This window comes from Galeopterus variegatus, unplaced genomic scaffold, assembly GCF_000696425.1.
Source record: "Galeopterus variegatus unplaced genomic scaffold, G_variegatus-3.0.2 Scaffold525, whole genome shotgun sequence".
NCBI lineage: Eukaryota > Metazoa > Chordata > Mammalia > Dermoptera > Cynocephalidae > Galeopterus > Galeopterus variegatus.
Genome location: NW_007726636.1, coordinates 190,513 through 213,656, shown reverse-complemented (window position 1 = coordinate 213,656; position 23,144 = coordinate 190,513). Strand labels below are relative to the sequence as shown.

At 52.5% G+C, this 23,144-nt stretch overlaps 2 protein-coding genes across 9 annotated transcripts in view; both read right to left on the bottom strand.

The window, feature by feature from the left end:
- Nucleotides 1-6,213, bottom strand: part of NFKB2 (nuclear factor of kappa light polypeptide gene enhancer in B-cells 2 (p49/p100)) — a 6,982-nt gene extending 769 nt beyond the window's left edge. For 2 of the 3 annotated variants that reach the window (XM_008569703.1, XM_008569705.1), the window contains exons 1-20: nucleotides 6,128-6,213; nucleotides 5,776-5,857; nucleotides 5,522-5,562; nucleotides 5,168-5,266; nucleotides 4,937-5,088; nucleotides 4,575-4,681; nucleotides 4,329-4,487; nucleotides 3,924-4,028; nucleotides 3,711-3,796; nucleotides 3,491-3,629; nucleotides 3,148-3,276; nucleotides 2,795-3,004; nucleotides 2,564-2,705; nucleotides 2,061-2,175; nucleotides 1,753-1,966; nucleotides 1,420-1,589; nucleotides 1,191-1,293; nucleotides 913-1,064; nucleotides 450-519; nucleotides 65-237 (exon numbers count right to left, since the gene is read on the bottom strand). In XM_008569703.1, coding sequence (XP_008567925.1) covers nucleotides 65-237; nucleotides 450-519; nucleotides 913-1,064; nucleotides 1,191-1,293; nucleotides 1,420-1,589; nucleotides 1,753-1,966; nucleotides 2,061-2,175; nucleotides 2,564-2,705; nucleotides 2,795-3,004; nucleotides 3,148-3,276; nucleotides 3,491-3,629; nucleotides 3,711-3,796; nucleotides 3,924-4,028; nucleotides 4,329-4,487; nucleotides 4,575-4,681; nucleotides 4,937-5,088; nucleotides 5,168-5,266; nucleotides 5,522-5,562; nucleotides 5,776-5,857; nucleotides 6,128-6,148 — 2,469 coding nt within the window. In that variant the 5' untranslated portion in view covers nucleotides 6,149-6,213. Of the gene's footprint in view, nucleotides 1-64; nucleotides 238-449; nucleotides 520-912; nucleotides 1,065-1,190; nucleotides 1,294-1,419; nucleotides 1,590-1,752; nucleotides 1,967-2,060; nucleotides 2,176-2,563; nucleotides 2,706-2,794; nucleotides 3,005-3,147; nucleotides 3,277-3,490; nucleotides 3,630-3,710; nucleotides 3,797-3,923; nucleotides 4,029-4,328; nucleotides 4,488-4,574; nucleotides 4,682-4,936; nucleotides 5,089-5,167; nucleotides 5,267-5,521; nucleotides 5,563-5,775; nucleotides 5,858-6,127 lie in introns of those variants that run through there. The other variant, XM_008569706.1, reaches the window with a different exon arrangement.
- A 7,523-nt stretch (nucleotides 6,214-13,736) lies between these two features.
- GBF1 (golgi brefeldin A resistant guanine nucleotide exchange factor 1) overlaps nucleotides 13,737-23,144 on the bottom strand; it is a 107,327-nt gene continuing 97,919 nt past the window's right edge. For 4 of the 6 annotated variants that reach the window (XM_008569697.1, XM_008569702.1, XM_008569701.1 and 1 more), the window contains 11 exons: nucleotides 19,575-19,800; nucleotides 18,909-19,069; nucleotides 18,519-18,786; nucleotides 18,184-18,389; nucleotides 16,639-16,789; nucleotides 16,417-16,547; nucleotides 16,115-16,216; nucleotides 15,714-15,827; nucleotides 15,386-15,566; nucleotides 15,109-15,237; nucleotides 13,737-14,602 (listed from right to left, as the gene is read on the bottom strand). In XM_008569697.1, the coding sequence (XP_008567919.1) occupies nucleotides 14,325-14,602; nucleotides 15,109-15,237; nucleotides 15,386-15,566; nucleotides 15,714-15,827; nucleotides 16,115-16,216; nucleotides 16,417-16,547; nucleotides 16,639-16,789; nucleotides 18,184-18,389; nucleotides 18,519-18,786; nucleotides 18,909-19,069; nucleotides 19,575-19,800 (1,947 nt within the window). In that variant the 3' untranslated portion in view covers nucleotides 13,737-14,324. The remainder of the gene's footprint in view (nucleotides 14,603-15,108; nucleotides 15,238-15,385; nucleotides 15,567-15,713; nucleotides 15,828-16,114; nucleotides 16,217-16,416; nucleotides 16,548-16,638; nucleotides 16,790-18,183; nucleotides 18,390-18,518; nucleotides 18,787-18,908; nucleotides 19,070-19,574; nucleotides 19,801-23,144) is intronic. The other 2 variants (XM_008569699.1, XM_008569700.1) reach the window with 1 other exon arrangement.

Sequence of the window (23,144 nt, the reverse complement as noted above, 5' to 3'; positions counted from 1 at the left end):
AAGGTGGGGGGAAGGTGGGGGGAAGGAAGGTGGGGGGGCTGGGGCAGGGCGTGGGGTGGCCCACCTTGTAGCTGCGCAGGAGGCTGCCGCTGGGCGAGGCTGTCTTCCGGTATGTGTCCACCAGGCTGCGCAGCCCCAGCCGCTCTGCCAGCTCTGCCCAGCTGCCCTGGGCTTCTGGTCCGTCTAGCAGCTGCTCCAGGTTCTGCAGGGCTGTATCCCCAAGTGACAGCCCTGGCCCTGAGTGTGGCACACACACAGATACATCAGTTATCTCCAGAGATGGGCAGGAGCACAGACACCTGGACTCTGCCTTTCTCCCATGGTCACCTGATGAGGCAGACATGGCCACTGCGGGCAATGATAGAAAACAGGGGTAGGGAGAGGGAGGTCTCCTTCAGAAGGCCTCTGGGGGAGGGGTCCAGAGTCTGGGGACAGTAATGAGTTCTCACCTACAGGGCTGGGTGGGGTCAGGGGAGGCTCCATGGTGTTCTGAGCAGCATTTAGCAGCAAGGTCTTCACCTGGGGAGACAGTCTCAGCTGTAACTACCTCCCTTCCCAGTTTTTTTTTTTTTGTCTTTTGTCTTTTTCCCGTGTCCGGCAACGGATCGCAACCCTCAGTGTTGCCCCCGTACCGGACCGGGGACCGGCAACGGGATTGCAATCCTCGGTGTTGCTCCCGCACCTCGCTCAGCCAGCGAGCGGGAACCGGTCTGTATGTGGGATCTGAACCCTCGGGCGGGAGCGCCGCCGCGGCTTCCCAAGCGGCGCACTATCCAGTGCGCCACCGGGCCGGCCCCAACCTCCCTTCCCAGTTTTAAGCCCAGGGATCCTTCAATCCAGATCCTCTGGACCCCATCCCCATGCCCAGGAGGCGCTCTGTTCCCTGGTACTTCTAGCCCTAGGCAGCCTCACCTTGGTACTGCGAGTGAGGTCAAGAGGCGTGTGGCCCTGGAAGCTGCTTTGGGTATCCCTCTCGGGCCCCTCGGAATCCGAGTCGCTATCAGAGGTGGGAGGTGAGGGCAATGGGTGCAGGGGCTCCTCATTCTCTGCGTGGATGTCAGCACCTGGAGGAGGGAGGCAGTCATCGGGAGGTAAAATGGGGGCCCACATTAAGGACTGCAAGTTGGGGGACTGGAAGGCACCCTTTTCCTCTCCCTGCCCTGTTCATATGCCCCTAAGGGTGGACTGACCAGCCTTTAGAAGGAGGCGGGTGAGGGTCGGGGATCCCAGTCCAGCTGCCAGGTGTAGGGGCGTGTTTCCCGCAAAGGTGCGGGCGTTCACGTTGGCACGGAGCTGTGGGGTGCAAGGGAGTGGTTGGCCATAGCATGGTCCCATTGGCCCCCCCCCCCACAAGCTCTTCACCATCCTTAGTTCCTCTATAACCCTTGGCCCCACCCTTTCCACAATTCTTAGTCTCACCTTGGTGACCAGATGGGTGACCAACCCCAGCTCCTCCATCTCTGTGGCTAGATGCAGGGCTGTTCGGCCACCCTGTCGCTCTGCAGCCTCCACTTCAGCCCCACTGTCTATCAGAAGATCCAGGCACTCAGGGCTTCGGGCACGGACCGCCAGGTGTATTGGGTACAGTCCTAGGGATGTAGGATACTCAGCCTGCAGCTGTGACCCCAAGATGGACCCTACACCAGTCCTGACCAGTTGACCTCGACACCTCATGTCCACTTTAGGCACTCACCAATTACCCTCCCTGGTCCCCACCCTTGCTCCCTTGTCCAGATGAGGTGGGGAACTCACCCTCAAAGTCAGGCATGTGCAAAAGTTGGGGCACAGTGGGAGCCCCACTCTGCAGCAGTGCACGGAGCAGGTCAGGGGCACCAGCTCCTGCCCGTAGCGCCAGGTGCATAGCTGAGTCTCCATGCCGATCTAGCAGTGCTGGGTTTGCACCCACCTGCAGCAGGAAGCTCACCACCCTCGTCTGCCCAGTGATCACTGCCAGGTGCAGGGGTGTCTGGGGACAAAGGCAGGGTGAGCCAGCCGCACATGGCTTAGACCCACCTGCCTTCCCACCCCTACCCCCTCACCAGTAGGTGGTGACCCTTCACCTGGTGCAGGTGGTTGGTGAGGTTGACGACACCGAGGTGCTGAGCATGGTAGATGACATGGGCTATCTGCTCAATGACACTGGTCTGCCCGTGGATGATGGCCAGGTGCAGCGGCCTGGGGGTTAGGGAGTGAGACCCTGGTCTAACAAGGTCGGCCATTCCAAGCAGCCTGTGCCCTCAAAACCCCACTGTCGCCATAGTGGGGCCTGTGGAACCTACAACATCTCCAGGGACATCGCTGAACCTGAACTAAATCCTTCCCAGCACCTTCTGAGGTAGGTAAGTACTAATACCGTGCCCCTTTCATGGTGGACAAAACTAAGTTTGGAGAGATCAACTACCTTGAACAGAACTAGTAAACAATGAGGCCGGACTTGAAACCCGGTCTGCCCAACTCCAGGGTCTGGGATCTCTGCTGGTCCCCTTCTGCCCCCACCCCGCGACCTTCCATCAGGCCCTCGTCCAGGATCCCCAGCCTCCCGCCTGTCCTTTCGCCAGCCTACGTGTCCCCGTTCTCGTCCTGTGCTGTCAGCAGGTGGCGCTGTCCCGCCAGCAGCGCGCGCGCGTCCGCAGTGATGCCGTAGTCGAGCAGGGCTCGGGCGCTGCGCTGCGCCAGGCCGAACAGGCGCGCGTTGTACTCCCGGGCTGGGGGCGACAGAGGGTGACAGGAGGCGTGGGTGCGGGCTAGGCCCCCATCCCCGGCGTCCGGATCGCCCGGATTTCGGAGGCCGTACCTCGATGCAGCAGCTCCGGGGCCTGCGGTTCGCACTGAGAGGTCACGCAGGGCGCGCTCGGCCCGGCTGCTTCCTCCCGGGCATCCACACCGGGCGCAGAGGCGGCCATCTGCGCCCCGCCCCCGCCGCCCGGGTAGCAACCCATGGGGGCCGCGCCGGACTGGTAGGGGTTGTAGGCCAAGGAGGAGGGGAAGAAACCGAGGCTGCCACCTGTGGGTACAGGCAGGGCTGTGGGGAGAAGGCACCAGCCAGGGCTCTCCCCGATTTCTTCCCCTACAACTTCCCTTTACTCCTCCCTCCTGCATCCCCTTCCCACCACCAGCACCCCCTCCCCACCAGCAGCACCCCCTCACCTCCTCCTGCAGCTCCTCCGTAACCCCCAGCCGAGCCCCCAGAGCCTCCACCCATGTGGGAGCCACCCCCGTAGGGCTGGGAGAAGGTGGGCAAGGCCTTCCTCCGCTTCCGCAGCACCTCCTCCTTGTCTGGAGGCAGAGAGAAATGGGATGTTAAAACCCCAATTCGTGGGTCGTGCCTCAGGGGCACTTCCCCAGAAAACCCTCAGACTGGCCTCTAGGAACCACCTCCTAGGACCCTCCCCACCCGACTTGGCTCATGGATCCCCTGATCGAGTTCTTAGGAACCCCCAGCCCAGTCCAGTCCCTCTCCAGCCCCCTGGGGCCCTAAGCCCAGCTCCACCTTCCACCAGAGGGTAATAGGTGAACTGTTTGGAGTCAGAGACATCCCCCCCACGCTTGCGTTTCAGTTGCAGGAACACGGTTACAGGCCGCTCAATCTTCATCTTGTGATAGGGAGGTGTCCGGAACACAATGGCATACTGGGGGAGAGGGGGACACTGGGTGTCAGTGAAGTCTTCACCTAATCCCACCTCCTAACCTGGGTCCTGGCCCCTGGGTACCTGTTTATGAACATCTGTGGGAGAGAAGTCCCCAAAGGCCTGCCAGCCATTCTCATCATCCTCATAGAATCGAACTTCAATGTCATCTACAGGGAAAACTGAAACTTGGCCACAGCTCCTGGTGGAATCTGCAGGGCCATTTATACTGGAGCTGTCCCGGTCCCCAATCTTACACCCAGTGTCCCTGGCTCCCAGTCTAGGTGCTAGCCTCACCTTTCTGCACCTTGTCACAAAGCAGATAAACTTCATCTCCACCCCGCACAGAGCCGGCTGTCTTGTCCATTCGAGAAATCTTCAGGTTTGAGGCCCCCGGAGACTCTATGGGGGTGGGATATGGATTAGTTGAGAAGACATAATAGCCGTGGCCACATTTTTGGAGCCAGGTGCTTTGTATTCATCATTTCGACAAACCCAGAAGGTGCAGGAACTACTAGTATCCTCACTTACCAAAGACAGAAGCAATCCTCAGAGAGGGGAAATGACTTGCTAAAGATCACTCAGCTCTACTCGGCAGGGCTAGGTTCAAACCCAGGCCTATCTGACTCCACAGCTTGAGGCTGCCCCTCCTGCTCCCTCTGGTACCCAGGCCTTGGCACCCCACCTGCTTAGGATACTCACTGCTGTCGTGGATGGGCTGGGAGATAACTGGCTTCAGAGGCAGGGAGAAGGAGCCATCACTGGCTCGAAGGAAGGCAGAGAAGCGCAGCCTCACAATGCTGAGATCCATCACCTTCTTCAGCTCCTTGGCCTCCTGCTCCAGCTCCCGCCGCTCGGTCTCTGGAGAGCGGGCATACGTGTGACCCCTGGGCTCCTCCTTCCCTGCTCCTTCCATGAGCACCTCCCATGACTCCCCCTGCCCCATACCTGTAAGGCCCTGGGGCCTGGAGCGGAGCCGCTGCCTCTGAAGCTTTTGTATCATAATCTCCATCATGTTCTTCTTGGTCACATGCAGGACGCCCAGGTTGTTAAATCTGGGGAGGAGGAAGAGTCAGAGGCCTTTGCCCATGCAATTCTTTCCTCCTGTGGCCCCTCCCCACTGCCAGGGCTCAGCTCACTCTACTTCCTTAAGGAAGCTGTTCTAGTTTATACTTGGACCCTTGGGTTCTGGGGCCAACCTAAGTCTCTCCCCTTGGTCAGATGCTAAGCTCACAGAGGTGGGCTGGGGACTAGGACTGGCAGGCATTGAGGGGGCATAACAGTGGGCACCAGAGGGAGGGGGCACCTACTGGGCAGTCATGTCCTTGGGCCCCACAGACACGGCGCAGATCCCCAGCTCCGAGCACTGCTTGCCCACCAGGCTGTGGGCATGAGCACGAGGTGGGTCGCTGTGCGTTACCAGGTCTACCTCGATCTTGGCTGGTCCCTCGTAGTTACAGATCTGGGAGGGGCAGGGGCTGTCAGTAGTGCACCTGGACATGGTGTCCACTAGTCTACCCTCCAGCACCACTCTGGCTTACCTTGACAGTGGGATAGGTCTTCCGGCCCTTCTCACTGGAGGCACCTGGCAGTCCTCCATGGGAGGGGCCTTCACAGCCATATCGAAATCGGAAGCCTCGCTGAAGGTCCGAGGGCACAGTGATATTGTGATCAGGAGAGACCACCCTAGCCAGCCACAGACTGGCCAGTAGTGACCATAGTGATTGCCCTGAGCCATAACCACACTACTGTGATCAACAGCAGCCAACCATCCAACCCCCAGTGACCTCCTTCAACAGGGATTCCCCACCCCACACCCAGTGGCCACCCAGCCACAACTACCCCATCTGCCCCCAAAGCTGAAGCCGCCCCACACCATTCTTCTGTTCACTCACCTGCTTAGGCTGTTCCACAATCACCAGGTAGGGGCCATCAGCTGGGAACAGAGGGGCATTGCTGAGCCAGGATCTCCCAGCCCATGCCCCCAGGTGGAGGGCACATGTTCTCCCCTGCTTCCCTCTAAGACAAAGGGGGCTGGCTGCTTAGCTCAGCTGGTTAGAGCATGGTGTTGTAACACCAAGGTCAAGGGTTCGGACCCCCATATGAGCCAGCTGCTAAAATAAAAAAAGGAGGTTGGGGGCTTACTGACCTGTCTCTGGGGCCGGCTCCTTGGGCTCCACAATGGAAGGGTCGAATTTGAAATCATCATATTCAATGACGCCATCCAGACCCTGGTTTGGAGACAGACTTGGGGTGGCAGCCGATTCTGAGCCTCCCACCGAGCCCACCACCTCTCAGCTCTAGCCCCTTAGTAATGCCCCTTCTCCCCAGGCCCATGAGAAAACTTCTTTTGGAAGCAGAGTTTGCAGACAGACAGACTGACAGGCTGACTGAGATAACCTGGGGGCCACAGGTGCAAGGGAGGGGAGGGGGCTCTGGTGGACAGACAGACAGGTACAGGGGGCAGCCGGCTAGCTTCAGGGCCGGGCGGCGTGACTCACTGGGTCGTAGCAACTGTTCATGTCTCTGGGCTAGGCCCGGCTCTTTCTGGTGGCTCCGGCCGGGTTCTGCTTCCTAGAGTTGTAGGCGCCTGCCTAAAGTGGGGGGGGGATGGCGGGGGGAGAGACGGGGACAGATCAGGACGGGAATGGGCAGGAGAGGGGGGGCCCAGATTTGGGGGAGGGTCTGATCTCCTCCAGCCGCTCGTCCTGGTGTGGCGGGTGAGATCCGGCGGAGGGCGAGATCCGGAGCTGGGCTGGGCGGTGGAAGGGGCAGGAAAGTTATAGCAGATTAGGAAAGTCCCGAAAATACCAGGGGGAGGCGGGGCTGGAGGAGGCGGGCCTGGAAATGACGCCACCGGCCCCGCCCCCCGCGGCGGGAGGGGAGGGAGGCCCTCGGCGCTTTCGGGCTCCGGCTGCGGCTCCGCTGGCGGAGCGGCGACGAGAGTCAGGGAAGCCCCCGCTGGAGTTGGCCCCCTCCTCCCTCAGGGCAGGCGCCTGCGGAGCAGGGTCTTTCATGTCGGGGGAGGCTCGCAGTCCAGGCCCAGGTCCGCTTCCCGCCTCCCGTCCTGGTGTGGCGGGGGAGATCCGGCGGAGGGCGAGATCCGGAGCTGGGCTGGGCGGTGGAAGGGGCAGGAAAGTTATAGCAGATTAGGAAAGTCCCGAAAATACCAGGGGGAGGCGGGGCTGGAGGAGGCGGGCCTGGAAATGACGCCACCGGCCCCGCCCCCCGCGGCGGGAGGGGAGGGAGGCCCTCGGCGCTTTCGGGCTCCGGCTGCGGCTCCGCTGGCGGAGCGGCGACGAGAGTCAGGGAAGCCCCCGCTGGAGTTGGCCCCCTCCTCCCTCAGGGCAGGCGCCTGCGGAGCAGGGTCTTTCATGTCGGGGGAGGCTCGCAGTCCAGGCCCAGGTCCGCTTCCCGCCTCCCACCCTCCCCTCCCCCATCCTGGAGCAACCTTGGGATTTTCTGCCGGGAGGGAGGCCACGGCTGAATCACCCCGGGGGCTTTTGGGGGGATATTCCTGCTGTCGGAGGGCCTTCTCTTCGAATGGCCTGTAGGCGGGGGCTCTTCCCAGTGGGGGGCCCCGGGGTTCTACCCCAAAAGCGTGACTCTGGGGCCGCGAGGCTGGGGGAGAAGAGGTGTGCCTCCTTGGCATAGACTCCTCTTTTCCCTCCCCCGGAAACTTCGCTACAGCCGTTGGTCCCCACACTGCACCGGCTCTGGGTGCCCAGGAGACGGCAGACCCCAGCGCGCCCCCACCCCGTGTGCGTGTCTCCGTCACAGCTGCACAAGTGTGTTTCGGCCCTAGTGCTTGGGTGCATGTTGTGCGTGCGTGGCGTTAACATGCGTGTGCAAGTGAGCACATCTGTACTCAGGTGAGTCGCCGAGCTTCTCAGTGTGGGTCAATGTCCGTGCATGTCTTGATGTGTAAGGGCACGGGCGTTAGAGCATATATTGGAGTTTGTGCGTGAAGGGCGTGTGTGGGTCCAGGCACTGGTGCACGGGTGAGCCCGTCTGCGTGTACTTGTTTGTGCGGGTCCGACTGCACGGACGCTGGCAGCTGTGCGCACGCGGGCCTAGGATGTCGACGTGTGTCCGTGTGTCTTGTTCGTGTGCGCGCTCTCCGGATGTGTGCATCTGCTGCTCTCCGGCCGGGGCGCGGTTAGTTAAAGGCCCTCCTCCCGCCCTTCTCCGGGTCCCGGCCACCCAGGGGTCTGAACCCGGCCACTCACCGTGGCGGAGACTCTGGTTCCGGCTTCTCTCCGCGCCCGACCCGCCTCGGACGGGTCGCGACACCTCTCCAGCCACCGGGACTCCAGCCGGGAAAGCCCCTTTTCGGCCCCCCGGAGGGGGGAATTCCCGTGACGTTTCCGTGCGTCACGCCTCCTGTCCTCTTTCATTGGCTGAAAGTTTAACTCGGGGACTCGCTCAACCAACCCGCAGCGATTCAGGCGCGCCCCTTGGAGGGGAATGGTTCGCGCAGTGAGTTAGGACGACAGTCGGCCGGGCGAGCTCTGGCCAGGGGACCCGCCCGAGGCGGGACTCACTGACTGAGCGCCACCCCCAGCCGAGGGGTCCGGCTCCGGTCTCTTCACCCGCCCAGGCCTCCCCCAGACGGTTGGGAGCCCCCGCTGCTACTCGGCTTTTGCGGCACCTAACGCTTGGCTACCTCTGAAGCTGGGGAACCCCAGGGGGAAGCCAGCGGGCCCCAGCACTCTGGTCCCCAGCCCGGACCCGGGCTCCGCTGCCGGGAAGAATTAGGGGAAGAAGAAGGAAGTTGATCTTGCGGTCGGTCCCAGGGCGCCATCTGGTGGCCTCCTTGGAGACTCCGTACGGCCCCGGGTTCTCCTCTGTCGCTCAGTCTCACGGCTCTGGGAAGAGGCGATCCAGACCTAAAACTTACTCTGTAAGTGGTAGGTTCACAGAGGACCGGGGTTAGACGGCTGACCGAAGTACGGGAGCTCTGCGTGGAGGAAGGGAAACGAAGCGTTTATCTGGGAAACACAGGCCTCGTTCATCCGTCACGGAGATCTGGAATATTAGAATTGAAAAGGCGTCCAAAGTCTAAGTAGTGCAGACTTCCTCTGCTGTAGGAAATCGCCTCTTATATACTTTCCAACTTCCACTTGAACACTTCCAGTGGCGGTAAGACCAGGACAGGAATTTACCAGACCCTGACTCCGTGGCTGGACCTCTCTGGGTGGTGGTGTTTCTCTAGCAGGTGCCATGCTGGAGTCGTCCTCCCTTAGGCTTGTGGTAGAACAAGGTCTCTCCTACAACTTGCCTCCACCTTCGTAACAACGGATTACAGGCCTGCACTAGCACTAGGTAAAGAGAGACAATTATGGCTCTCGCGTTGGGCTCTCTGTTTCCTACTTCTCTCGCCTCTTCATCCTGCCTGCAAATATAATGTGCCAGGTAATATGTTAGGGTACTTTAGTATAAGTTCTTATCCTTCCTCCCTCCCCAAAACCTTAGGAGGTAAATATTACCCTTACTTTACTGATGGAGAAATTAAGGCTCAGAGAGGTGAAGAAGCACAACCAAACACGCGGCTAGACAGGACAGAGCCAGGATTCAAACCCAGACTGTTGACTCCAGGATGAAGCTCTTTCCCTTAAATTCTTTTCCCTAAATTCATTTAAAACAAAACAGGCCTTTCCATCTTCCTATGGGCCTCTCAAGCAAACATCATAAGATGCTGCCAAACAATTTGCTGAAATCCAGCAATATTTTCCTGGCAAATCGGATTCTTAACTCTTAAGTTAAAATGGAATAAGGTTAGCTTGCTAAACTCTAACATAGTGACTATGTGCTGGTTGCCATTGATCATGACTGTCCTTTCAAAGTGCTCATAAACCACTGGCTGAAATTGGCATGAATTCTTCTGGTCTCCACAGCACCTCTAAAAGCAGCCCTAGGGGTTGAGCTATTTTAGTTCAAGATTCTCGGCTGTAATTGATCTGAAGATCAAAACAAAACCTTTATTATAGAAAATTCCGAATGTATAAAGAGTGGAGAGAATAGTTTAGTAACCCATGTACTCATCTGTCAGCTCCAACAATTTGCAATGCATGTTAGCCTGGGGATTTTTAACTAAGTCAGAATAGTTTATTGTTAGTCTCTATAGCCTCATTTATCTGGGCTTAAGAAGCCTCTTAATTGTTTGTTTCACTAATTTTCAACCTTATGATCATCTCTGTTTCTCCACTCAACCCTAGCACAATGCCTGGCCAAGAGCGGATGCACTGTCAATTTGTTCCATTTACTCACCAATAAATAGTGAGAGCCTAATCTGGAATGTCCCTGCTTGCAGACAAACATCAAATAGATGTGTAATATGTGAGTTGGTGATAAATGCTTCAGAGAAAAATTAGGTAGGTAAGGGGATAGAGAGTGACAAGGGTTTTCTAGACAGCAGCCAGGGAAGGTCCCTCTGATGAGGTAACATTTGAACCGTGATTTGAAAAAAGTGAGGGAGTGAATCATATGGAATATCTGGAGGAAGAGCATTCCAGGTGGAGGAACCAGCAGGGCAAAGGTCTGATACGAGTGTGTTTGGCATATTTGAGGAAGATCAAGAAGGTTAGGTAGGTGGACTAAAGTAAGAACTTTGGATTTTGTTATGAAGGAGCTGGAGAGCCATTGAAGGGTTTTGAGCTTGTGGGATGAAAATGGTATGATGTGTCTTAAGAGGATCCATCTGGCTGCTGCGTGGAGAGTAGAGTATATAATGCAGGGAACTAGGATGAAGGAGAGATACCAGTAGTTTGATAGATGGTGGCTTCGACCTAGGTAGTAGTGGGTGAGGGTGGTGAGAATTCATCACGTTCTAAGTAGAGCTAAAGATAGAAGCAACAAGATTTGTTGAGGATTGGATATAGGATGTGAGAAAAGAGAGGTTCTTGCCATTAAGAACCTGGAAGAATGGAGTTGTCTTTTAGTGACGTGGGGCAGACGGGGAGGAGCATATTTGTTAGAGGGTAATCTAGAATTTTTCCTGTTAAATTTATTATACTTTGAGATGCTTATGAGCCTCACAAGCAGAGATATTGAGGGGCAGGTGGATATGAGTCTGGTGTTAGAGGAGCGGTCAGGCTCAGCGTGGAAAGATGAGAGTTGGGCGTAAAGTTAGTATAACGGATGGTATTTAAAGCTTTGACAAGGGCTGGCCAGTTAGTCCACTTGGGAGAATGTGGTGCTGACAACACCAAGATCCCCGTACCGGCCAGCTGCCAAAAAAGTTAAAAAAAAATATAAAGCTTTGACAGTGGACAACATCACCCACCGAGTGAGTATAGAGAAAGGATTTGAGTACTGAAGGATTGAACTCGGGGCATTCTAACTTTCAGAGGCTGTGGAGATGAGGAGTCAACAGAGTCAGTTAAAAAAGGCATAGCCAGTGAGGTGGAGAACCAAGAAAAACTGGTGTCTCAGAAGCAGAGTGAAGAATATTTCAAGGATGGGAGGTGACCAACTGTTTACTTGAACTAAAGCTCCTTCTTAACTGAAGCCCAGGGCCTGAGTGGTTCTGTTTTCTCACAGCCACTTGTCTTCCAACCAGTAATCTCTGAGCAAAGGTAAATGCCCATGGCTATAATAACTGCATTTTTTGTTGTTCCTAGCACTTTTGGGGTGTGTGCGTGTGTGTGCCCATTATAGCTCACCCTGTAATTCATCCTTCCTCATATCATTATGTGTTCAGAAAATTCACATTTATTCTTGGTTGTGTGCATCTCTTTCCAGTTTTCATAAACTACTAAATTCTGAGCTCACCGGGTAATAGCCTTTTTCTTCAGATGCTCAACCTTTTGTTTCTCATGAGAAGCTACAGAAAATATATTCAGCTTTCGAGGGTTTCTGCACATCACCACTACTACTTTTGAATGGAAGAAGTGTCATTGGAAAGAACATGAGGTTTAGAGTGAGACAGACCCGCGTCTGATTCCCAGTTCCCTAACTTCCTGTGACTTGGCCTCTCTGAACCTGTAGCCTCATCTATAGGGGGAAAAATACCTCTAAAAGGTTAGAGCAATGCACTTAATACTGACACATATAGGTGCTGTAACAATAGCATTTCTCTGTGTTAAGGTCTTAGGTCATGGAACCATCTCTAGCTTTCCTCTGGACTTTTTGAAATTTGCCTCCTAGTTCTGGTGGGAGATGTCATAAAGACCAGCATTTCCCTCTGGACTATACTATTACTTTCCCCCAAGGTTTTATCACTTCCACATTACCAAGTCATTCTTCTGTTGGTCAGAATTAAGGCCTGAGTATTAGTTCCTCTTGTAGCTTCCTTTGCCTTCTAAGAGAGGACATTGTCAACAACACAAGTCATGCCTATATTAGCTGCTCTTTTTATAACAGAATGAGACTTCCGGCAAATGTTTTTCTTTGCTGCCCAACAGGGAGAGGGTCCATTTGCACTTGTTCCAGCTTCTTTCGTAATTTTTTGAGATCAATTGAGGGACATAAAGTTGTCCTATTCCTTTGTTCATAGGATGGCCTTCAACAGCCAACAGTACAAGGGGGTCTTCAAAAAGTTCATGGAAAAAAAAAAGAAATGAAAGAAAAAAATTAAAAAATTAAGTTCTATGGAAAGATTTGTATTTTCAGTTGTTTTTTCAATCTTTTTTTTTTTCCTTTTTGTCTTTTTTCGTGACCGGTAACGGGATCGCAACCCTCGGTGTCGCGCCCATACCGGGACCGGCAACGGGATCACAACCCTCAGTGTCACGCCCGCACCGTGCTCAACCAGTGAGCGGACCGGTCTCTATATGGGATCCGAACCCTCGGCGGGAGCGCCACCACACTCCCAAGCGCCGCACTCTACCGAGTGCGCCACCGGGCTGGCCCTCAATCTTTTTGAGGTACCCTCATATTTCCCCCAAAAGGAGACACATGGAGGCTTCTAAAGGCAGAGTTTATGGGGTTCAAATGGTAGAACAGAGACACCATAGCTGAGGCCTAGAGCCCTACTATCCAGTTGTCTATGATCCAGGCCTTTCTGTACTTACCCACAATGCCCTCTGCTCCTCAGAATTTTCCCAGGGGTAGGATTGGGCAAGGCTTCTGGTTAGTGTGGAAACCAGGCTGGACTTGGGGAAGAAGGAAGGGAAAAGGGAGAAACTCACCTAGGAGCTTCAGGTTTCATGTCTTAGTATTTTTCCACCTCAGGCTGTTCCTATTTCCAAGGTTCCCATTCCTATACCTGATAGAGGCACTTACAAAGATCCAAACTTCCAGGAATGTGGCATTGGTGAGCAGAGGGAAGCCCAAGGTGCTGAAGGATAATACAGTCAGCTGGTTCCCAGTGTAGACAGTGAGTGCCCCAGCTCTCCCTGAGGGAGGCCCACTGGTAGTACAATAGGGTCCCGCTCTCCTCTGTCCCCCAGGAGGAGGAAGGCACCATTGTGGAGGAGGAAGCCAAGATGATGGCTTCACATGGGAAAGCTTAATACATAGCATTCTGAATCCCACCCTCAGCACCTCAGCCCTGCAGAGGCCATGCTGCCTGCCCCAAGCACACTCCCACCTGTATTATCCTGATGCAAAGGGAATGCAGGGTAGGGGGTCCTCCAGTCATGCTGCAGTGACTGGAGTGGATGGAGGCTATGGGGCAGGGAAAAATTGTCCCTCTTCAGTTTGGGGCCAAAATGAATGCCCTGTGCCCAGACACACGTGATTCCAGCTGTGGGCAAGATGCCCACTCCATCTCCTAAACCCCATGGATGCCTTTGTGCTCTCAGACTGAGGCACATCTGAGGGAAGACTTCTGAATAACTGCCACTCAGCTCTGAATCATTTTCCCTCTGACCCCCATCCAGGCTGTCTCAGGTGTCTCCCTTGGAGTGGTTATGGAAGAGGACAACTACCCAAGCCCCTGGCACATCTCTAGTGATGGGGGCGCACTGCTATGGCAGTGGTAGGGGGCAGGAGCAGTGGTGAAGGAATCCTGACCATGGTCCTAGCATCTGGCTGGGGGCCAGGTAGCCAGACAGTGGGTAGGCTCAGCCTTATTTTACCTCTGTTCATGCAAGGCCCAAGCTGGGCATCCCAATAACATGGTGCCCTGACTCACAAGCTCAGGAAGGAGACTGGAGAGAAAGGCAATGATGTTGGTACTAAGACATTTATTATATCATAAAAAGTCCTTTGTTGTCATGTTTTTCCATATGTACAAGCTCCTGTGGGCAGTTCCCACTGTCTGGCCCCACCTGCCCACCCTCCATGGTGCCAGTCAACTCTCCAAACTGACCAACTAATTAATAGAAGAGGAAGAACTGGAGGAGGTGGCCCAGGGCTGATGGAAGCAGGATGGGAGAGGGAAACAAAGTGCAGAATGGTTGGGCTTTGCTCTCAATGCCTAACCATGGGCAGGAGGGGCCCACTGGTGGGCACTGCAGGGTTGGCACAGTGACGCCTCCCCAGAACTGCCAGGTTGGAGGCAGATGCTGCAGGTGATACCCAAGTGTGTTTTCAGGTTGGATCCCAGGAATGGAGAGCAAAGGAGGAAGAAGGTCCTGCAGTCTGATTGTGGGTCCCAGCAGGGGCTATAAAAGTTCTCTTTCTCAGGTCTCTATCCAATTGGCAGCAACAGTAGCTCAGACTGGACCTGAAGAATTTGTGGCTCCTGGGATGCTGGAAAGGGGCTGGGATAGCCTCATGAGAAGCACTGGTCCTGATCTCTGAGGGCCTGCCTTAGTTGACCTCAGATGTGGGCATAGGGTCTGTGGGATGGGGTGTGGTCAGGAGGGGCACTGGTGAGGTGGCCTCAATGAGCGCGGGGTTGAGGATGATGGGCAAAGTCATGGGTGGCACGCCCACCTGCAGTGGGGAGGCCAAGGGCTGCAAGATCAGTGGGGGCTGAGTCAAGGGTGGAGGCCCGTCTGGGGTAGGGCTCAGCCTGCTGGGGCTAGAGGCCACTGGGGATCCGGAGGAGCTGCTGGTAGCTCCAGGACCCTCGCGCTTCTCAAAGTCTGTAAAGAGAGCAAGGTGAAGAAATCAGACTCTCTTACTGGCACAGGACAGCTCTGACATTCCCCAGGTCATTTACCGAAACTCTGTTCCTCCCAATTCCTGTGAACAAAATGGTCCTTCTCAGGCTAAAATGTTGGGAATCTCCTCTTGAATTTCATTTCAATGTTTAGCTACCTTATATCTACCCTCCACCTCCTTTGTTGTACCCCTTGTTAGGTTAAGTTTGGTCTGGTCTTTACCACAATCGCTGAAGGGCAACCTCTCGTATTCACTCTAAGTCCCTGATCTAGCCTTCTGCTCACAAGCCTGCAAATCTCAAGCAGCTAGCTCATAGCTGGATCACAGCCATCTACCATATGAAAAGCAGGCATATAGGAGTCTCTGGTTGCCTCTTTCCCCCTGGCTCACAGCCTATGCTCAACACCAATCCCAAGCTACCCTGGGCCTCCTCTTGGGTTTCCTGCTTCTTGCCAAACATCCAGTAGGATAGCCCAGAGGGACTCACCACAGGCTCCCAGCTCAGAGGGCATCTCTGGGGGAGGTGGATGGCTAGATGTCCTGGTGTCACCAGCAGCAGGAGTCAGGTGGGCCGAGGCCAGAGGTTTTTGACCATGAGGCTCCATGGGCATGGGATCTAAGGAGGGTAGAGAATCCAGATGGCAAGTCTTAGTTTTTTCCTTCCAGCAGAGCCCTGGCTACCCACCAGTCTTTCCACCGACCTAGGGCAGAGAGAACTAATTCAGCTCTGGGGACTCTTTTGATAAAGCTGGGACGTTCTCTACCCTGAATGACAGTTTGCTTGAAGAGTTCATCTCGTAGGTAGGGCAGAAAACAGTCAATGCGCTCCCAGGTGATCTCCCAGAGGGCTGAGGGGCTGCCTCCTCGTGCATCTGCACTGTGGAAAATCTCCGCTGTGTCCATCACCAGGAGCATATTCTTCAGAGACTCAGGGATGGCCTCCGACTGCAGGCAGCAGCAGGACCATGAGAATAGAAAAGGGCACGGGGGAGGATGGCAATGGGAAGGTGGTTACCAAGGGGGAAACAGCAAATCTTCCCAGCAGGTAGGAGAGGAGAAAGGTAGTGGGAATTGAGATGAAGTAGAACATACCAGTAAGTCACTGGAGCCTGCATGCATGTACTTGTCCATGAAGTCCAGGATGGTGAGCCAGAGAGCCGCAAAGGTAGAGAGTGACAACAGCGGAGACAGGTGCTGCAGGAAGACCTATGGCCCACCAGCCCGCCCCTTTCAGCTGAGGATGGTGTAGGAGCCTTCTGCACCTCTCTTCAAGGCTGGGAGGCAAGCCTGTCCTATCTTGCACAGGAATCTTAGATCACAGATTTCTCTGAAACCCCAAATCCTCCCAGATCCTTGGTTCCTGCTGAGTCTCCACAGCAGGGGGTCCTGAGCACTTACATTGCATCTCTAGGTCCTATCACAAGCCCTGGCCTCCCTCCTTGGGAAAAGTCAGGTGTAGGGAGAGTAGGTGGGTATGGGGTAGTGAGCAGTACCTTAGAGAGCAGTGTGGAAGCCCTCATCCGGGTCTCCTCCATCCCACCTACATCTGCAGGGCTGATGTTCTCCAAGAGCTTGGTCAGTAAAGGAAACAGCACCTGGTAGGTAAATATCCAATATCTCCCTAGCAGGGTCAGTTGGGCAGCCTTGCCCCAAGGAAGCCAGGGGCTGGAGTGGATGGGCACAGAGTGGGAGGGAAGGTGTGATGCAGGCTAAAGACACTTTAGGGGCTCTTTAGGCTGCCTAGCTCACTGTCTTAGGATTTGAACTTTATCTTAAGACCAGTAGGAAGTCCTACCTTGTTAAAACATGACTCCCATTCCAGGGCATCCAGCTTTTGCAGATCATGTACCAGTAGTGCTCGCTGCAGATAGGTCAGTGCCTGCATCCGTACTTGGCGTCGGGCATCACAACACAGGCAGGCAATGCCTAAGAGCAAGAGCAGGGTCGGGATCCTTCAAGTGCTCCCCAAGCACCAGCTCCACCTCTGTCCCTACCCTGCCTGCTCCCCCAGGTTTACCCTGCAGTAAAGGGCACCAGCAGTGGGCCCAGAGGGTGCGTGAATCCGCTTCAATCTTCCGGCCTCCTGTCTCCAGGTGGCGCTGCTCCTCAGCCCACGAGCTGTAGATAGAGGCTGCTCGCGTGTGCAGGGTGTGCATCAGGTCTAGCAACTGGGATCACAGGAGGGTAGCACATGAGTGGAGCTAGGTCTAGTGGACCCCTTCCCCCCACCCCTCTTACTGTCCCTGTCTGAGTCCTCAAGAGGCCTTCTCACTACTCCCTTTTCCTCGACTGGATGAGCGAGTTGCTTCAGTTTGGGCCTGTGTTTTACAAAGTCAGGTATTACTCATGGTAGAGTACACTTTAGGAGATGTGTGGATTCAGTATTTAACTCCACTGAATTACTCGGTGAGAAAGATACTTTCTTTTCTTTGTCCTTTTTTTTGGTGGCTGGCTGGTATGGGGATCCAAACCCTTGACCTTGTTGTCAGCATCATGCTCTCTATCAACTAAGCCAACCGGCCAGCCCAGTACTTTCCTTTCAATTTTATTTCACACCTTCTGATGACAGAGAAAGCCTCATCTTCTTAATCTCGTTTTAAAAACAGAAAGCAAACCTCAGGCTCAGAGGCTCTGATGGGCAACAGTGTCTGGCCAGATTAAATAATTTTTTATTTTCATAATTTTTCCGTGATTACCCTATTTAAAGCAATTGGTTCTCCATTTATTTAGTGATATAAAGTCTGCTCATAAAACAAATTTTATATGCCTTGAATACACACACAGTAACTCAGGAAGGATAGACAAGAAACTGGTGACAGTGGTTGCCTTGAGTGAAGGAAACTTAGCAGCTGGGAACAGGAATGGAATGAAAACTTACTTTTTTTTTTTTTTTTTTTTTTTTCCTTTTTGTCTTTTTTCGTGACCGGCAACGGATCGCAACCTTCAGTGTCGCGCCCATACCGGACCGGGACCGGCCACGGGATCGCAACCCTCGGTGTTGCTCCCGCCCCTCGCTCAGCCAGTGAGTGGCCGGTCTGCATGTGGGATCCGAGCCCTTGGCGGGAGCGCCCCCACGCTTCCCAAGCGGCGCACTTGGTAGAGTGCGGTGCTTGGGAGCGCGGCAGCGCTCCCGCCGAGGGTTCGGATCCCACATGCAGACCGGCCACTCACTGGCTGAGCGAGGGGCGGGAGCAACACCAAGGGTTGCGATCCCGCGGCCGGTCCCGGTCCGGTATGGGCGCGACACTGAAGGTTGCGATCCGTTGCCGGTCACGAAAAAAGACAAAAAGGAAAAAAAAAAAATAGTTTAACCTTTTGAACTTTGTATGATATGCATGTATTACCTATTCAAAAAATAAATAAATCTTAATTTAAAAATAAACTTAAGCAAACAAAGACTTACAGGTGGTCTTGGATAAGGAGAACAGTGTGAAGGGGGTGGCTGAGGTCCTGGGCTGGAATGCATGGGCTCATCCTCTCAGCCCTGGCTTTCCCTGGCCCCACCCAGGCTCCCAGTATCAGATGCATGGGGAGGAGAGGAAGTAAAGGGTGCCATACTTACGTCCTGACTGACCTGTAAAGACACCGTATGGTAGCTGGCAGGCACGCCTTCGTCGTCTTCATCATCACTATGCCCGCCCCGAGTGACATGCTGGCTGGAGGTTCGAGGCCGCCGAAGCACTGAGCCCTCCTTGGATTTCTTCTTGAAGCGGTTCCCTTTGCTGTCATATTTGTGACTCTTGCCACGTTTCTCCTGGAACTTGCACCCTGAGGAGAGCCGGACCCCGGTCACATTTCCACATCCACAGGCACAGATGCCCTGCCTTTTCTCCCTCTCCACCTCTACCCTGCATATTCACATGGCTGCTCCCCAACTGCCTTCGTCAGGTGACCTACCGCCATTCAGACTGGCCTCCACAAAGATGCGGAGAGTCTTGACGCAGAGCTCAAAGTTGTCAGGTGTGATGTGGGCAGCGTCACGCACGATGAAAGACAGCGATTCTACACACTTAAGCAGGGACTTAGTGTCGTGTGGCCCCAGGTCCAGCCCTACCGTTAGGCTATATTGATTGACCAGGGGTGAAGGGCCTGGCCGGCTGGGCCCCAGCCCTGGCCGGCTGGGCCCCAGCCCTGGCTTGGAGTTATCAATGTCGTCCTTCCCCACCTGTAAAGTACATAGACCCAGGCTTGATCCCTGTCTACCTCTTGATGCCCTCTCAGAGGACTAGGACTCTTACCCACAGGCCAAGGAGGGAAGACTTACCCGCTGCCCATACCCTCACTTACCACTAACCAACCACTGTTGACCACGTCAGCATCTGTGGCTGATCGGTGCATCTTGCCAGGCCTGCCATGGTCAGTGTAGACCTCTGAGTCGGAAGTGTACCCTCGGTCCAGGCTGACGTCATTTTGATGGTAGGATGGGAGCTCACTGTCTGACTGGGCCCCTAAGCCAGGCAGCGGCAGGGAAGAGTCAGGATAGGGATGAAACATTGGAACAAGGGATAATATAGTCTCTCAGAAGAAAGGTGCTAAGGCCTGGCCTCTCCTCTCTCTGGCCTGGCTTACTTTCAGCCCTGTCACCAGAGGGTTGAAGGATCGTCTGGACAGCTTCTCTCTTGACCAAATAGGGCAGTAGGCTAATTTGGGCTCCTGATGGCATCTAGTAGCAGCTGTCAGGGGAAGGGGGTGGTGGCAAGGACACAGTTTCTGGGAAAACAGTCCTCAGGACAGTAGGAAGCTTGGCTCCATAGCATTCTGCATTGCCTACTTGCCGTTGTGTTATTTAACCCATGGGTACTGGCCAGCGGGCACAGAAAGCTGTGAAAGCAGGTGGCAGAAGCCAGGGGTATTTAACCTGAATGCAATAACCTGTGTTTTGTTTTTCTGTCCCAACTCCTGGGGCCATAACTGTTTATCTGCCAGCGTGAGTATTCCTGGGCAAGAGCTTACCAGCATCAGGAGCGTCAGCCATTGCTGTGGCCTGCAGAGCAGCTGGAGGCTTCACACCTGAGCCAATGCACTCCAGCAGCGTGAAGAGAGTGGCCCAGTCATCACCTGAGTGGATGTTGGCTGCGTTGGTCTTAAGGAGTTCATGGAGCCCATATGCAACTTGGTGGCTGACTCGGGACAGCACGCTGGGCTTCATCAGTAGCAAAATGCGCAGGGAGAGTAGTACCTGGGGTGGGGAGCAGGGACATAGCTTCCTGTGTAGTCTTCTTCCCCACCAGTCTCCTTAGGCCAGTGAGGAGAGTTTGGCTAGGATCTAACTCAGGGCACTGATGCTGCTTTTTTTTTTTTCCTTTTCTCCATTTTTTAAAACTGAAACTTCCATTGAGATAATTATAGGTTCATATGCCGTTGTAAGAAATAATACAAAGGGCTGGCCGGTTAGCTCAGTTGGTTAGAGTGTGGTGTTATAACACCAAGGTCAAGGGTTCAGATCCCCATACCAGCCAGCTGCCAAAAAACCCCACAAAACCAAAAAACAGCAAAAAAAGAAATAATACAGAGATCCCTTATATACTTTGTCCAGTTTACGCCAATGATTAAATAGTATAGTATCACAACCAGGATACTGACATTGATACAATCCACTGATCTTACTCAGATTTTCCTAGTTTTACTTGGTTTCATATGTGTATGTGTGTGTGCATTAAGTTCTACAGAATTTTATCACCTGTGTAGGTCTGCATACCCATCACAAGATGTTGAATAGTTCCAAGCCCACAGGATCCCTCATGTCACCTTTTTTATAACCACCCCCACCTCCTTCTTCCTGCCCCCATCCCTAACCCCTAGCAGCCTGTCCTCAACTTCTAAAATTTTGTCATTTTAAATATGTTATATAAATGGAATTACAGTATATAACCTTTTGAAACTGGCTTTTTTCCCAGCATAATTCTCTGGTGATTCATCTAAGTTGTTGTGTGTATCAGTGGTTTTTGCTTTAACATGTTTAACATTTTGTATTCCATGGTATGTATGTACCATAGTTTATTCCTCTATTGAAAGTCTTCTGGGCTGATTCCAGTTTTTGGCTACTACAAATAAAGCTTCTATGAACATTCATGTACAGGCTTTTATGAGAAAGTAAACTTTCATTTTTTCTGGATAAATGCCCAAGAGAGTGCAATGTCTGGGTTGTACAATTGCACGTTTAGTTTTATAAGAAACTGCCAAACAGAGTAGCTGTACCATTTTGCATTCCCACGAGCAATGTATGGATGATCCAGTTTCTCTGCATCCCTGGTATTGTCGTATTTTTTACTTTAGCCTTTCTGACAAGTGTGTAGTTATATCTCTGTGGTTTTAATTTGCATTTCCCTGATGGCTAATGATGCTGAACATCATTTCATGTGCTTATTTGCCATTTGTATGTCTTCTTCACTGAATATCTGTTCCTATCTTTGTCCATTTTCTAATTGGATTGTCTTTTTACTGTTGTGTTTTGAGAGTTTTTATATTTTAGGTACTACTGTTTTTAAAAATATATAATTCGCAAATATTTGTTCATAGTCTATATCTTGTCTTTTCATCTTCTTCACATAGGTTGTCATTGAACAAAAGTTTCCAATATTGATAAAGTCCAATTTATCAATTTTTCCTTTTATGGATTGTGCTTTTAGTGTCAAGTCTAAGAACTCTTTGCCTAGCTCTAGATTCTGAAGATTTTCTCCTGTTTCTAAAGGTTTTATAGTTTTACATTTTATATTTACATCTATAATCCACTTAATTTTTTATTTTTATTTTTGGCAGCTGGCCAGTAACAGGTATCAAACCCTGAACCTTGGTGTTATCAATACCACACTCTAATCAACTGAAGTAACTATTCCCCCCACTCCCCCTTTTTTTTGTACTCTCAGAATTTAATACAGTGTTTGGCACTTAGTAGGGCCTCGATAAAAATTGGTTGAGTTCATGAAGGGTTGAGGTGTTTGATCTGATGCTTTTCTATTTTACTTATGAGATGATGATTTGCATGGAAGAGGTTTTATAGATGAATGTGGAAGTGGGTATAGGGAAGACTCACTTATCTTGGTGGTGAGTAGTACACATAGGCACTGCAATTCCAGGGTGTAATCTCATGATCCAAATGATCTTTGTTTACAATGAAAAATGTACTAGATGTGGATTCCAAGTAGAGGCTCTACATTAGACAGGAATCCATGCAAAATGTAGATGCTTGATGGCCACTGAGGGTAAGGCAATGTCCCTTGGTATGGAGGAAAGTAGACCATTTTAGTAAATATGAAGATAACATTGTTTTAGTAATATGGAGAGAATTCTGTGATAAAAATCTCCAAAGATGATTAACCACAATCACCAGTGATTCAATAAGGGTTGGAAGAGGCTTCTGTCTTCTGGTTAAGTTCTGCCAAGGTACATTCTTCTTGGTCTTCCAGATCTTCTGGATCTTTGGCCATCAGAAGTCCCAAGACCCAGAGTTGAGATTGTAGGGAATCTTGAACAGATAGAAGCTGAGGACAAAGCTGCTGTGGTACAGACTGGGACTTCAGTGGGGGTGTTCTTGACCAGGACCCATAGGCAAGAAGTCCACTGCATAGAAGCATCCCTTTAAGGTTAATGGGCTGGCACAGGCAAGACCCATGACCTGTGGCAGGAAGCAGCAGTCCCATTATTACTCTTCTATGTGTGGATTATAGCAAAGATTTCTGGGTGTCATAACCTGGTGAGTTCAGCTTCCTTGAACTGAATAAAAGATAGTACATCAGCTCACCAGTTTTGGGGACTCAGGACCTAATGGGTCCTGAAATCAATAGATGGGAAAGAGATAAGCAGCTCTGGTACTGGTACAGTTTATGGGTCATCCAGAGGTCCTCTCAGTTATGATGACTGGTGCAGGTTGTGATTGCCTGGCTTCTTTAGGTATTGCTGCCAAGTTTCAAACATGGCCTTAATGGCCAAACATTCCTTCCTTAAGGTATTATGGTTTCATTCTGCAGAGATGAAAAAGTTTTGGAGGCTGAGAAGTCCAAAGTCCAGGGAACACACCTGGAGAAGGCCTTGTTGGTGGTGACAGTGACGCAGGGGTCTCACATGGCAGATGGTGGAGCACAGAGAGAGAGACTCTCATGTGCTCTCTTTTTAAAGCTTTTTGAGTTAATTTTTCTGTAACATATGAAGTTTAGGTCAAGGTTCATTTGTTTCTCTCCCCCTCTGGATTTCAATTACTAAAGCATTATTTGTTGAAAAGGATATCCTTCCTCTATCGAATTTTTTATCTTTGTCAGAAAATCAGTTTTGTACATATTTGTGTGAGTCTATTTCTGGTTCTCTATTCTGTTCCTTTGATCTATGTGTCTATCCCTCAACCAAAACCACATAATCTTTACTGCTATAGCTGTATAGTAAGTCTTAATATTAGATAGTGATTCCTTCCACTTTATTGTCAAGATGTTTGTATATTCTAGGGCCTGTGCCATTCCATCTAAATTTTAGAATAAGCTTGTTTATGTCTACAAAAAATCTTGCTGGTGGGGCACAGCTGGAAAGAGGGCT